This window comes from Procambarus clarkii, chromosome 35 (assembly GCF_040958095.1).
Source record: "Procambarus clarkii isolate CNS0578487 chromosome 35, FALCON_Pclarkii_2.0, whole genome shotgun sequence".
NCBI classification, from domain to species: domain Eukaryota; kingdom Metazoa; phylum Arthropoda; class Malacostraca; order Decapoda; family Cambaridae; genus Procambarus; species Procambarus clarkii.
Genome location: NC_091184.1, coordinates 19,554,090 through 19,569,479, shown reverse-complemented (window position 1 = coordinate 19,569,479; position 15,390 = coordinate 19,554,090). Strand labels below are relative to the sequence as shown.

General features: G+C 39.9%; 1 protein-coding gene across 1 annotated transcript in view; it reads right to left on the bottom strand.

The window, feature by feature from the left end:
- The window catches only part of LOC138371134 (tripartite motif-containing protein 59-like), a 93,675-nt gene extending 78,995 nt beyond the window's left edge, over positions 1-14,680 (bottom strand). Inside the window, exons 1-2 of the mRNA XM_069335968.1 lie at positions 14,452-14,680; positions 4,693-4,763 (exon numbers count right to left, since the gene is read on the bottom strand). Of these exons, the coding sequence (XP_069192069.1) occupies positions 4,693-4,698 (6 nt within the window). The 5' untranslated portion in view covers positions 4,699-4,763; positions 14,452-14,680. The remainder of the gene's footprint in view (positions 1-4,692; positions 4,764-14,451) is intronic.
- Positions 14,681-15,390: the final 710 nt, after the last annotated feature.

Below are 15,390 nucleotides of genomic sequence, written 5' to 3'. Positions count from 1 at the left end.
TGAATGGCCATCGGGGTAGGGGGGCCCCCATTCGCTGCCCAGGGGCTATAGTAAACCAGCTGCCATTTTGTAAAAAATAAACCAGCTCACGCTACCAATGCATGGGAGGCCCCAATTACCCAGCGGTCACCATGGCAAATGCACAGCCAAACGCCTCCTGCGCACGCACCACGCAATCACTTACTCAAGAGCAAATAATTAGTGAATTATTTTCTGATGGTGAGGAAAGTGATTTTTGATGACCCTGACATTGATAAGGACTACAGACAATTGACCGATGATAGTAGCACAGACAGTGAATATGAGATACAGTCCCCTCCCACGGCGAGGCCTACATGCTCACCCGTGCCTCCTCGCCCAGTGTCTACTCCAATTCACCCACGACCACACAGTTCTTGTGCTTATTTAGAGTACGAGGATATTTTGGGCGACGAGTCAGAGGAAGGCGACTCATTTTCTGGTTTTAGTGAAGTGGATTCAGAGCATAGTGTTACCGTGCCTGTTGCTAGTACCAGTGGTGATACCGGGCGAGAATTTGTCGCGTCAGCAGCGTCTCGCCCAGCCAAGCGCTGCAGTATGGCACCACATGAGGAACCAAGACCCTCATGTTCACATGATTTCACCTCACGTTCACATAGCGGCCGTACTTTGTGTAGACGGGCTACAGCTCCTGGTCCATGGTGTGCAACGCTTCCTCGCTGTCGTGCCACTGTTGCGCCTCGCAGGACCCCAGTTGTCCTTGTGTGGAGTGATAGTGACGATTTTATTCCTCTAATTCCTGCCTTTGACAATAAAGAAGTTGGGATTACAGACCTTTTCCCTGATAATGGTGAGGACATGTGTGAAATGGATTACTTTAGAGCATTTTATGATGAGCCGCTCATGGAATATAATGTACACCAAATGAACCTTCATGCGACTCATCTCATTGGAAAAGAGATAACAGAATATTCACGATTGCAGCATTGGAACAACACTACTGTAGGTGAAATGTATGTATTTTTGCCAATATGTATGTTGATGAAACATTGTGTCAAACACGCTATCACAGATTATTGGAGCAAAGACCAGACTATTCCAACACCTTTCTTCGGGAAATATGTCCTGAGACAGGTTTCAGATACTCCTCAGGTGTCTTCATTTTGCAAGTAATGAGGACCGGACAGAGGATGATAGATTTTGGAGAGTCAGACACTATATGAATGAAGTGACTGGAAAGTTCAGAGATTTCTACGTACCAGCACAGAAGCTGGTGATTGACGATTCCCTTGTGCTTTTCAGAGGACGTGTTGCATTCAAGCAGTATATTCCCTCCAAACGCAACAGATTTGGATTGAAATTCTTTGTTCTTTGTGACTGTGAAACAGGATACGTGTTACACACGATTCTGTATTCTGCTAGCGATGTAGACATTCCCGGTAACAACCAACATGGTTTCTCAGGTAGTGTGGTGAAGTCACTGATGGTACCATGGATGAACAAGGGCCACATTTTATACACGGATAACTGCCATACAAGTCCCTTGCCAGCTAGGTTCTTGATTTAAAATAGAACTGGATTGTTTGGTACAGTAAAGCCAAGAAGAAGGGAAATGCCAGTGTTTGACAATAAACTTGAAGTTTATGACTGCCAGCTAAGAAAAAGTGATCAAATACTCTCAGTTACGTGGAAAGACAAAAGAGAAGTGAACTTGCTGACAACCGTTCGTGATGGTACAATGATGAACAGTGGCAAGGTGAACTGAGTAACGCAAGAACCAGTATATAAGCCAGATTGTGTTCTTGACTATAATATCAACATGCGTTTGGTTGATAAATCTGACATGATGGTGGGCACTGTCGAGTGAGTGCGGAAAACATTGAAGTGGACGAAAAAAGTGTTTTTCCGTCTTGTTGACATAAGCATGCTGAATAGCTATAATATGTATCTGGTGAAAACTTGACGTAAACCAAGTTTCCGTTCGTTTGCTTTTACACTTGGGACACAGTTATTAGCAAAGTTTGGCAAAGATGTTCCTGGCATACAAAGACCCATCATGAACCCAGTGTTGCAGCATGCTGCTACACCCAGGCACGCTCACATGGAGGTCATTCAAGCACACAGACTAAAACATTTGCCACCAGCTGGAAAGCATGCAATAGGCAAGCGTGATTGCTTAGTTTGTAGAACAAAAAAAAAAAAAGAGATCAGAAACGTAAACATGTGCAAACATGGTGTGAAGCGTGTGCAGTTCCATTATGTGCTGTCAACTGCTTCAATGCCTACCACTCTCTCCAAGACTTCTTAAATGTGCAATAATATTACAAAAACCTGTAAATAGTGTGTGCATGTGTGTAAATATAATAATGAACAATGTGAATACATATTATATTGGCATAATGGGAAAATATTTTTGTGCGCATGTGTATACTCAATGTATGCAACATTTATTACCACTGAACATGAAGTAACATTATATGCAACACAATTAGTGAATATTTGTGATAAAATATGCGTAGACACTATAAATAATGCCGCGAAAATAAATTCGTAGCAATTCTGGCTGCTTGAAGACTGCGCCCGATGCCTCTGGGCCGCACCTTGCATGAGCAAGCATGCAGGGTGTGACGTCATCGCTCATATTGTCGACTCATTTATGCCATTTGTATGTACGATTAATTTTTTTCTCTCTTGTGGTCAGGGAACACAAATTAACAGGTTAGGAAACATTTTTTTTTCTTTTTTGTTATGCACCTGTGGGTGACAAGATGCAAATAGCCCTTAGCAACACAAGGGTTAACCCTTAAACTGCGCAATGCGCCTGCAGGCCCACGTCTGGTTTGCGCAACGCGCCTCCAGGTATTTTTATTTTTCACGTTCCATTCAAAACTCCCGCGGCTACGTGGGGTTCACATCAGCTTCCTCAGGGCTCTTGTAAACAGACGCCATCTTTAAAAAAAATCGTGGTCCACATTCCCGGGTGTTGGAGCCTCAGTAGTGAGTGAGCAACCAAGGCCGGCGCATGCAGTATGAGTGCACAGCACTGCTGTTCAGCGTGTGACCACAGCATCGCCTAATAATGTCAAAATATATATATAATCTGTATTATTTAGCCATGATAGTATTATAGAAGAGCCTGAGTGTGATAATGACCTGGAACAATGTTCAAATATCAGTGATTCAATGCTGTTCACGATGTTCACAGCACCACAGCATTATTTCGTCCATTTGGAATCTTCGAATGACTTCTTAGGTTCCTTTTCAAAATAAACGTGTGGTCAATTATTCATTTACAGGAATTAGTGACCAGGATTGTGGTTATAATTAGCATTGTGCGTAGTATTGTGGAAGGAGGAATTTTGGTGAGGGAGGGAGAGAATTGAGGTAGCCTCCACTGTGTGTGGGAGCCAATCTTGTTTTGCTCACCATACTAGCTTAGTGGTTCACTACGGGGAACACATATGTACATGGGTATATACAGTGTGTGTATATAGTATAATAACAGCAACAAGAGTATGTTGGGAGGAGCTATTTTTGTGAGGGAGGTGACGTCGTAATCGCAGCGTCGTCTGCTGTGTGATTTCTCATGCAGTGTATGGTAGCAACTGTACTGTTAGGACACAATACCGGCTTACTTGCATAGTTCTGGTGAATAAAACATGTAGATAGGTATACATAACATATGTAAATAGTGTAATATAAACAGTAAGAATATGGTGGGAGGAGGGGTGATGGCGAGTACGATGTTGGAGAGAGGGAGGACTGGCTGGCTAGGTGTGGCAGCTCACACTTGCTGAGTTCTGAGTGTGTTTATGGTGTGTGACAGTGCAGAGTGTGTAAATGTGTTGTAAATATACATAAATGAACCTGAAACATTGGTGTGAATGTGGGAGGAGGGGGGGTGATAGTGAGTACGATGTTGGAGGAATAAGAGAGGACTGGCTGGCTGGGTGTGGCTGCTCACACTCGAGGAGTTCTGTGTATGTTGATGGTGAATGTATATACTGTGTGACAGTGTATAGTGTGTAAATAGATTGTATATATACATAAATTAGCATGATACATGGTAAATATGTGCAACATACGTGTACACATGTCTTGCACGTAACACAGTGTCTTCGGACAGTACGGATGTTTTACTGCCATAATATAGTGTACGTGTTCATTATACATAGAATTAGCACGTAAAAACAAATAAAATGTATTTGGAACTGTGCGCAAAAAATGAAAAAAAATATATTTGCCGCAACTTGCGCGCCCCACGCCCTACTGGCCCCGGGAGCGTACGTCACGGGCGAATGGGGAATGATGACGTCACGCGCCAACTTATGGACCCCATAGCAGTCAAAGTAAGTACAATTTCGATTTTTTTTTTACATACCCATATTCAGGGAAGGGTTTTTGACACTTTAAAAAAAAAATTCCAGAGAATTTATTTCCTGCGCACTGCGGGGGTGTCATATTTGGAGGCAACGCAGTTAAGGGGTTAATACACTCAACATCACTGGGTAATGCCAATATGATTAATACACTCACCATCACTGGGTAATGATTATAATTAATACACTCGCCATCACTGGTAAATGACAACACCAACATTAATACACTAGTTAATGAAAATATCTTGATTAATACACTCACAATCACTGGATATCAACATCAACATGATAAACACACACACTGGTAGTACAGTAAGAATAAAATTGTCCTTACCATCATTAATGGGCAAGAGTTGTGTTTGCTATCGTCCTGGGTAGCCGAGCAGAGACTGGAAGCAGTATTACCTATTAAGGCAAAATAAAACAAATTTAAGGTTTCTATGACTAAATTTTTCCCACCAAAACACAGTAAATATTTAGAAAAATTAAATAATTTTTTTTAGGTATTATGCTTTGAGCAAAAGTAAGGAGGGTGGGCATGAGTAAGGAGGGTGGGCAGGAGTAAGGAGGGTGGGCAGGAGTGGGGAGGATGGGCAGGAATAAGGAGGGTGGGCAGAAATAAGGAGGGTGGGCAGGAATAAGGAGGGTGGGCAGGAGTAAGGAGGGTGGGCTGGAGAAAGGGGGGTAGCCAGGAGTAATGAGGGTGGGCAGGAGTACGGAGAGTGGGCAGGAGTACAGAGAGTGGGCAGGAGTACGGAGAGTGGGCTGGAGTAAGGAAGGTGGGCTGGAGTAAGAAGGGTGGTCAGCAATAAGGAGGGTGGGCAGGAGTAAGGAGGGTGGGCAGGAGTATGGAGAGTGGGCAGGAGTAAGGAAGGTGGGCTGGAGTAAGGAGGGTGGGCAGCAATAAGGAGGGTGGGCAGGAGTATGGAGGGTGGGCAGGAGTATGGAGAGTGGGCAGGAGTAAGGAAGGTGGGCTGGAGTAAGGAAGGTGGGCTGGAGTAAGGAAGGTGGGCTGGAATAAGGAGGGTGGGCAGGAGTAAGAAGGGTGGGCAGCAATAAGGAGGGTAGGCAGGAGTAAGGAGGGTGGGCAGGAAAGGGGAAGTGGGTATGGGCGGGTTCTCGGGTGCCCCCCCTCCCTCTCTAACAGCCTACGTAATACAAACCATGTACATTAACCCTAAAGCTGCTACAGCCTGGGCTGTAAAAGCTGAGGCTGGGCAAAAAATATTTGAATTATGTGAAAATTAATATTAAATGTTAAACAAGTCTCCAACTTATTGGCATAAGCATCATGAAAGTTTCATCCCAATATGTTCAGAATTGTATTTTAGACAATTTTTTTTTAAAAAGGAGAACATTTTGTTGATAAGGAGAACAGCTCCTGTTAACTGGAACTGAGGGATAATGCAGTAATAAAGAGATGCAAGCACTTGTCCAATGTACAAAGAAGAATAGTAGCAAGAAGTATCCACAAAGTGGATATGCAGCTGGTGCCTGTATAGCATTGCTGAGTAATACATAATAATACCAATAATAATGAGTATGTTATCATGCTCTATTTTGTTATATATCATAAAAATGCATTGCCTAATGTTAATATCTGTTACTTTCACCAATGTCCATATTTTTGTCTCCTTTGTTTATTATCTCATTTTGTTGTAACCTCTACATCCTGGAGAGTGCATACCCATCCCTAACTATGTCAAGATAGAATGAAATTGATCACCAAATGAATCAGTCACAACTGGCAGAACTTAGGACTTTGAATTTTTATATTTTGTTTTTTTGAGGGTTATTTTTTCTTGACATCATTCCAACACACATTGACCTACAACTTTCACATACTCGAGTACGAATGTCGAGCAACGTTTATTAAAACATACAAGTAAATTAATGAATTAGTTCATTAATTATTCAATGAATAAGGTAGTTCAATGAATAAGAACTACCTTATTCATTGTTGATAACTTCAAATATCTCAAAAACTAGAGTTTCAACTTTGAGTCGGCTTCAAAAATATCCAGTTTCTGACCAATTCTCACCATTTTTACAAATAATGTGCACAGCTGTCTGTTCTACAATCCTATTACAATGGACTTTTCACAAACCCTAAACGTTTAAAGTTATCCTTTTTTTCTAAATTTGGCGCATAATTCAAATGCCACATTGACAATTTTTTTTACAGTAAATTAAACTGAAAACATATATTCTAAATCTATGAAAATGAAGATCATATACTATTCTGAGAGCATAATAACACCAAATGAACAATTGGTGATAGTTTATATTTTTGCAGCTGATTTAAAAATCTGAAGTTTTCAATATACAATTTTATAATTATTATTTATTTTCTTAATTTTCAAGTTACGTTTGTGATCATTTAGACAAAGTTACAGGATTTGCTAGCATGCACAAAAAATTGGAAAGCATTAGAGCAAATTTGAGAAATTGAACTTTGCCATCAGGTCCTGTCGTATATGTATGCCATGCACAGCTTAAGCGTCATGAAAGTTTCATCCCAATATTTTCAGAAATGTATTTAAAAAAAAAAAATAAAAAGGAGAACAGCTCCTGTTAACTGGAACTGAGGGATAATGCGGTAATAAAGAGCTGCAAGCACTTGTCCAATGTACAAAGAAGAATAGTAGCAAGAAGTGTCCACAAAGTGGATATGCAGCTGGTGCCTGTATAGCATTGCCGATTAATACATAATAATATCAATAATAATGAGTATGTTGTCATGCTCTATTTTGTTATATATCATAAAAATGCATTGCCTAATGTTAATTTCTGTTTCTTTCACAAATGTCCATTTTTTTTGGGGGGGAGGAGATTTGTTTTTTTTTTCCTTTGTTTATTATCAGATTTTGTTGTAACCTCTACATCCTGGAGAGTGCATACCCATCCCTAACTATGTCAAGATAGAATGAAATTGGTCATCAAATAAATCAGTCACAACTGGCAGAACTTGGGACTGAATTTTTTGACAGTTTTTCAGATTTCAAATTCTATTTTCTTTGTATCTTTAGGCAGTTTTGATGATTAGGGACCAGATTAGGGCTTTATAACTTTTATACAGAATACATTTTTATCCCCTTAATCCCTATATTTTATTTCTCTGGGGGGGGGGGTATTTATTCTTGACATCATTACAACACACATTGACCTAAAAGTTTCACATATTCGAGTAAGAATGCCAAACAACCTTTAATAAAACATATAAGTAAATTAATGAATAAGAACTAAATTATTCATTGTCGATAACTTCAACTTCAATTATCTCTAAAACTAGAGTTTCAACTTTGAGTCAGTTTTAAAAAATCCAGTTTCTGACCAATTCTCACCATTTTTCCAAATAATGTGCACAGCTGTCTCTTTTACAATCCTATTAGAATGGATTTTTCCCAAACCCTAAATGTTTGGAGTTATCAATTTTTTTTCTAGGTTTGGCGTATAATTCAAATGCCACATTGACAGATTTCAATTGACAATTGAATTGATTGATTGACAATTGATTGACAATTTTTTTTACAGTAAACTAAACTGAAAACATACATTCTAAATCTATGAAAATGAAGATCATATACTACTCTGAGAGCATAATAACACCAAAGGAATAATTGGTGATAGTTTATATTTTTGCAGCGGATTTCAAAATCTGATGTTCTCAATATTCAATTTTATAATTATTTTTTTATTTTCTTATTTTTTAAGTTACGTTTGTGATCATTTAGACAAAGTTGCAGGATTTGCTAGTATGCACAAAAAATTGGAAAGCATTAGAGCAAATTTGAGAAACTGAACTTTGCCATCAGGTCCTGTCGTATATGCTCCCAAAATATGATGTATATGGTCCCGAAACACTATGGGTGCTAGTGGCTTTACAAGAATGGTTATCTTCTTGAGGTTATCTTGAGATGATTTCGGGGCTTTAGTGTCCCCGCGGCCCGGTCCTCGACCGGGCCTCCACCCCCAGGAAGCAGCCCGTGACAGCTGACTAACTCCCAGGTACCTATTTACTGCTAGGTAACAGGAGCATTCAGGGTGAAAGAAACTTTGCCCATTTGTTTCTGCCTCGTGCGGGAATCGAACCCGCGCCACAGAATTACGAGTCCTGCGCGCTATCCACCAGGCTACGAGGCCCCTGGTAATGGTAATTTAACTTAATTTCTAAATTCTCTGTTAACCCCCCAATATATCTTCTTGTAAATAAATAAATAAATAAATAAATAAATATGTATGCCATGCACAGCTTAAGGGTTAATACAGAACTGTACTGAATGAAATGTATATAATGTCAAACTAACAATAATAATATTTTTAATAAAACAATTTGTAAGTTGATTCTATTAGAAATGTAGCTGAGAGACTTGCTGTAAAGTTAAACATAGACAATTTCAAGGCTAGCACTGAATAGGTATGTCGATTTAAAGAGAGCTAATGCATCATTAACATGAAAATTTGTGGTGAGGCATTAAGTGCAGATGTTGGAAGTGCTAATGCATATAAGCATAAACTTTCTCAGCACATGATATCTAATAATCAAAGCTGGTTTTAAGTGTACAAAGCAGATAAAAATGGCTTTATCTGAAAGATATGTATATGATAAGATATATGATAAGATATTTAACTGAAACTATATATTATGAAAGATATTGTAATGAAGCTCACAAGAAAGAAACAAACTAAGATTCAAAAGTTTTGGTATGGTTTCACAGTAGGCCTACAGGACCAGCAACCAGCACTAGCAAGGACTGACCTTCCGAGGATGCCCAGGCAACTGGACCAGCACCCAGCACTAGCAAGGACTCACCTTCCGAGGATGCCCAGGCAACTGGACCAGCACCCAGCACTAGCAAGGACTCACCTTCCGAGGATGCCCAGGCAACTGGACCAGCACCCAGCACTAGCAAGGACTCACCTTGGGGCTGACAGTGTGGGGGCCTCGTAGCCTGGTGGATAGCGCGCAGGACTCGTAATTCTGTGGCGCGGGTTCGATTCCCGCACGAGGCAGAAACAAATGGGCAAAGTTTCTTTCACCCTGAATGCCCCTGTTACCTAGCAGTAAACAGGTACCTGGGAGTTAGTCAGCTGTCATGGGCTGCTTCCTGGGGTGTGTGTGTGTGTGTGTGGTGTGGGGGGAAAAAAAAAAAAAGTAGTAGTAGTTAGTAAACAGTTGATTGACAGTTGAGAGGCGGGCCGAAAGAGCAAAGCTCAACCCCCGCAAACACAACTAGGTGAACACCTTCCAAGAATGCCCAGGCAACTGGACCAGAACCCAGCACTAGCCATAACTTACCTTGGAGTACCAATTGAGCTGTACAGCACAGTTCTAATGACATTAAATATACAAAGTGTAGTTTATATGATATAAGTGTACTGCAGTAGTGTGATTCTAGTGGTCTGTACTTTATGTACTGACTGTAGTGTATAATGTACATTTGTTAGAAAAGTTACTGTTCTTTAAGCAATTTATATTCATGTGTGTGGCACTCTCAGGATATTAAGGCTAACAAAGTTTGCACTACAAAACTCAACTGGTAGAGTAAGTACAGTACTGTAGCGTGCAATATCATTTTATTTCATTGCAATTCAAATTCTTTGTTATTTAAATTTTTCAAAAGGTAAATGTGTACTGGCATATGTATTATTATTTTTTTTTGGGGGGGGGGGGGGGGAAGGGGGATGCTGGGGCCGGATTGATGGAATGAATTCCACACATGAATGAATCGGCTACGCCCCCATATAGCTCGTTCAAGCGAGGGCACACTGTATTACTCATATAATTTCTACATTTACTATCTACATTTAATTTCATGCATTTCTTTGATAAAGTGTTTACTCGTGTCCTTTATGATCTTGGTAATTTGTAAGTTTTTTATTTATTTATTTTTATTTATTTATATACAAGAAGGTGCATTGGGTTTGTGAGAATACATAGCATAGTACAGTATTTACAATCTTGTAAAGCCACTAGTACGCGCAGTGTTTCAGGCAGGTCCTTAATCTAACAGATAATTTTAAGTAGGTAAATTCTATCAGAATTAATAAAATGATAAATATATTGCAAGAAAAAAAATGAGATGAGAGAGATTAGTAAGTATATTAAAGCACATTGGTATATTAAAGCTCTGATTAATTACATTGACAGCTTGATTGGTAATTTAAACAAGATTAATAGACACCATACAGCAGATTGACAGCACATATAAGACAGCAATGATCACAATGGTAAAGGTGTTCAAATTGGGAACATAAAGGTTGGGAGATTGGGTAGCAATAGACACAGTGTAATTTCAAGGCAAAAAGTGAAAAACTATGAAGATGAAATTAGGTACTTTTTAGTATTGATTTTGATTGATGTAAAAGTTGGACAGCTTTTCAATTCAGTAGGGAGTGAGTTCCATAAACTGGGTCCCTTTATTTGCATAGAGTGTTTACACAGATTAAGTTTAACTCTGGGGATATCAAAGATATATTTATTTCTGGTGTGGTGATAATGGGTCCTATTACATCTGCCCAGGAAGAGTTTCAGAGCAGGATTTGCATTTAAGAACAGGGTTTGTAAATGTAGTTGACACAAGAGAATGTGTGGAGTGAGATTATGTTTAGCATGTTTAGGGAGTTAAACAAGGGGGCTGAGTGTTGTCTGAAAACAGAATTTGTTATTATTCTGAAAGCAGATTTTGCTGGGGGATGATGGATCTGAGGTGGTTTGCAGTGGTTGAACCCCATGCACAGATACCATAATTAAGATAGGGATAGATTGGTGTATAATATAGTGAGATGAGAGCAGAGTTAGATACATAGTATTTGATTTTGAAGAGTATACCAACTGTTTAGAGACTTTCTTAGTTATGTAACTTTAGACTTTAGACTTTCTTAGTTACTTTCCATCATTTTTATTATTAATGTTAACATTGTCTATCTGAAGCTGAATTGCATTTGTTGATTTGCTTCCAAATAAGATGTAGTAGGTCTTTTCTATGTTAAGTGTTAGTTTGTTGGTTGACATCCATAAGTGGACTTTTTTTTTAGTTCATTATTAACAGCATTATTTAGTGTATGTGTTTTGGGGTTAGAATAGATGAGGGTAGTATCATCAGCAAACAATATAGGATTCAGAATGTTGGTGACATCAGGCAGACCATTGATGTATATAAGAAATAGGAGAGATCCCAAGATGCTGCCCAGTGGCACCCCAATGGTTATTGGTAGAGTGGGAGAGGTTATATTATTGATGGCTACACATTGGTGTCTATCACTAGGATAGGATTGTATATAATCCAGGGCATGGCCTCGGATTCCATAATGATGCAGTTTACATAAGAGGTAGTTGTGATTAACAGTATCAAAGGCCTTTCTCAGGTCAATGAAGAGTCCAATCGGAAACTCATTTTTGTCAGGGGCTGAGTAAATTATATCAAGGAGACTAATAATTGCGTCGTTAGTACTCTCTTGGGAGCGGAAGCCAAACTGACAGGGGCCGAGTATGTCGAGTTTTACGAGGTAGGAGTACAGCTGTTTGTAGATAATTTTTTCAAATATTTTTGATACTACAGGTAGGTTTGATATGAACAAATTTGAAATGAGTTTGTTTGTTTGTTTGTTTGTTTCATTTCAAGTTTGAAATAAACAAATCCACAAGAGCCATGACGAGGGTTCAAATCTACGTCCGAGAGTGTATAATGAAGTAAGGGTGAAGAGGTAGAACAAGCTTATTGACAGAGCTCAGGTGCATGGGGGAATTGTGTAAAAACCTAGTTTGTGTCTCGGAGAGACTGCAGGATCCGTGGTAGGTCAAGTTGATTTCTTGGTTGTAATTCTTATCCATGTCGTAGCTCAGTCGATTAACCACCATACTGCGCCAAGTTTATTGTGAAATTCCCCCCTGTGCGCATGAAATAAAGTGTTCCCCAAAAATTCTTTTTTCTTCGTAAAATGATAAATTCCCTTCCCTGAACATGTCTATGTAAAAATAAGTACCAAATTCCTCTTACTTTGCCTCTGGGGACGTGGACAAGGTGCGTTGTGATGTCATCAGGGGCTGGTCGCCCGTGCGTGACACGCCCAGACACGGTCGCGCGGGCCATTCAAGCACCAGATGTTGGCACAAATATATTTTCAATTATCTGTTTTATGTATTTCCAATGCGGATTTATTTGCTTTTTTTATCGTATATGATGCATATTTGTATTCTTTACCATATGTATACAGTAGAAAGTTCATAATGTTCCGTGGAACTGTGATACATGTGTCAGCAATGTGTCCAAAATAAATGTTTATTGTCGCAATATTACTTGTTAAAAATTCACTAAAATTACAATATGTACAGTTTCACACACTATTTACACAGTAACACACTGTATTACACACTCAGTACTTCAGAAGTGAGTAATAATCAACAAAGTAGTCCAGGGTACACAGTGCGACTTCGCTCTCGTTGCACCAGGTACAGATAGATTTTCGCTTCCTGTTTCTTTGTTCTGTGTGCTTGCAAATAACGCACTCATGCACACCCTTGGCATTAGTACCTGTAGGTGGTTTGTAGCCAAGCTTGTAAAATGTAAGGTAGTCTTGCAAAGATTACAGGAAAAGATCAATTTGTAAGGTAGTCGTGAAAAGATCGCCTTGTAAGGTCCCACACAGGAAGAAATTCAGCCAGCCTCAAAGAGTGTCCGTCAGTCTGGAAGAGATTCAGCCAGCCTCAAAGAGTGTCCGTCAGTAAAGAAGAGATTCAGCTATTCTTGAAAATATCTATGGAAAACACCACCATGGAAGCCGCTAACACTGTTTATCTATGCTACTTGTATCAGATGCATCATCACTGAACGCAGAAAACGATTCATCTATGTATCATCTAAATAAATTGGAGATAGCATAGGTGGGCAAGGGTGGCGCTCAGAGCTACAACTGGATACGCTCGCTGTATTGTCCTCATAGGTGCTGTATCACTTGCATCTGACCTTTGTGTTAGGTCCTTATTGCACCTAGCTTCACAAATATTATAACCCTTATATTCTTCAAACATTAAGGTTTGAATTTCACCGACAAAGCGCGATCTTTCAACTCCGCGTCGGACAGGTGTTTGGGAGCCCGAGGCACGTGCACCACTCATGGTTGCTCACTCAGTACTAACCCAGCCAGCAGCCTTAGGGCATAAGGGGAATTTTTTCCAAGATGGCTACTTCTCACTGGAGGTCCTAAGAGTCCATTTCGTACACAACCAACCTCGCACACATTTAGAATGGGTACGAAAAAATCAAAACGCGCTTTCTCAGTTGGCAAACCGAGTATTCTTGGTTGGCACAATTAAGTGGTTAAGGAGCGTCTGGGATCTTCTTGGATGTAGGTTCGAACCCTCATCACGGCCCTTGTAGATTTATTCATTTATTACTCTTATGTTCTTTGTACACACAATCTTTTGAATAAATAATAATATTATTATTATTATTATTTACACACACAAAATCACACTAACGTGATATACATCAATGAGAAAATTCACTCGGGCTGTGAGGCGATGCGAACCTGCAATGTTTGTGTCACCTCACAGCCCCAGTGGATCGTTCATTGATGTATATCTCCTTAGTGCGATTTTCTGTGTATCTGAAGATGGGCGTACAGTGTTCAACTACAATACTGCACCCCTTCACCTGAGTGCTTAGGGGTCTTAAGTAAAACTTGGACTGGCTTCAGGACTTCCTGTGATATCAGGATATCACAGACTTCCTGTGATATCAGTAGAAATCTGATTGCAAGACTTTTAGGAAGTCAGTGGTGGTACAGTGGTAGAGTACGCAGCTGGCAATGCCTAGGTCGTGGGTTTGCAACACCACACAGTCCCAGTGGATTTTTGTATTATTATTATTATATATAAATTATTATTATATATTATTATAAATTATAAAAAATATCATATTCGATAGGCAATGTCCACACCCCAACAATGCCATAGGCCTATTTCCACAACCCAACAATGCCATAGGCCTATTTCCACAACCCAACAATGCCATAGGCCTATTTCCAGACCCCAACAATTGCATGTTGAGGTGTAAGACAATGGTGGAGCAGAAAGTACTCCAGTACTTACGGTGGATGATGAGAGTGCGAGGAACAAGGTGGTCAGGTGGAGCCAGTGACTCCTTCCTTCAACAGTTTTGTCTCTCCCTCGTGGTATATCCTCAATGTCTTCAGTGGTGTGGCCTCACTACACACTTACACTGCCATAAGTGTCCTGAGAGTACTGTGGGAGGGACAATTTGGCGGGTATTGTGGACACAGGTCTTTAAGACAGGCGAACTTCACGAGTCGTGGAGACGTCTATAACAACCTTTGTTGTGATGACGTCACTCGCTCGCTCGCTTACCCGCCACGTTGCTCTTCCCATTTTCTTTGGTTACTGATCTTTGCCGACGTTAAGTGTACTTCATATTACCCGAGAGCCACTAATACTAGTGACCTCGACGAGGACAGGAAGCTGGCGGCTTGTCAAAGGTTCCATCCATTTGCCCAGATAATCTTTTCTATCTGTATTTTAAAACCCAGTAGAGTTTTGGCGTTTACCTTACCTACTCTTCAGCGAGTGGACGGTTCCATGGGTTTACAACATACAGGTGAAAGAGCATCTCCTGTTTTCTGTCCTACATTGTGGCTTGTTGAACTCGAACCCGAGAATCTGACCTTTTGAAGAAAGTGTCCAGATCGACATCGTCCAAATTGTTTAGTATTTGAAAGGTTTCGATGAGCTCCGCCCTGTCATGCTGGTTTGCAGTGTTATATATTTATTTATTTATTTATTTATATATACAAAAAGGTACATTGGGATTGTGAGGATACATAGCATAGTAATTACATTCTTGTAAAGCCACTAGTACGCGCAGCGTTTCGGGCAGGTTCTTAATCTAAGAAAATTTTAAGTAGGTAAATACTAGCAAAATTTATAAAAATGATAACAGATACATAGCAAGAAAAAAAAGATGAGAAAAATTTGTAGGTATATTAAGGCACATAGGTAGCTCAGATTGATTGC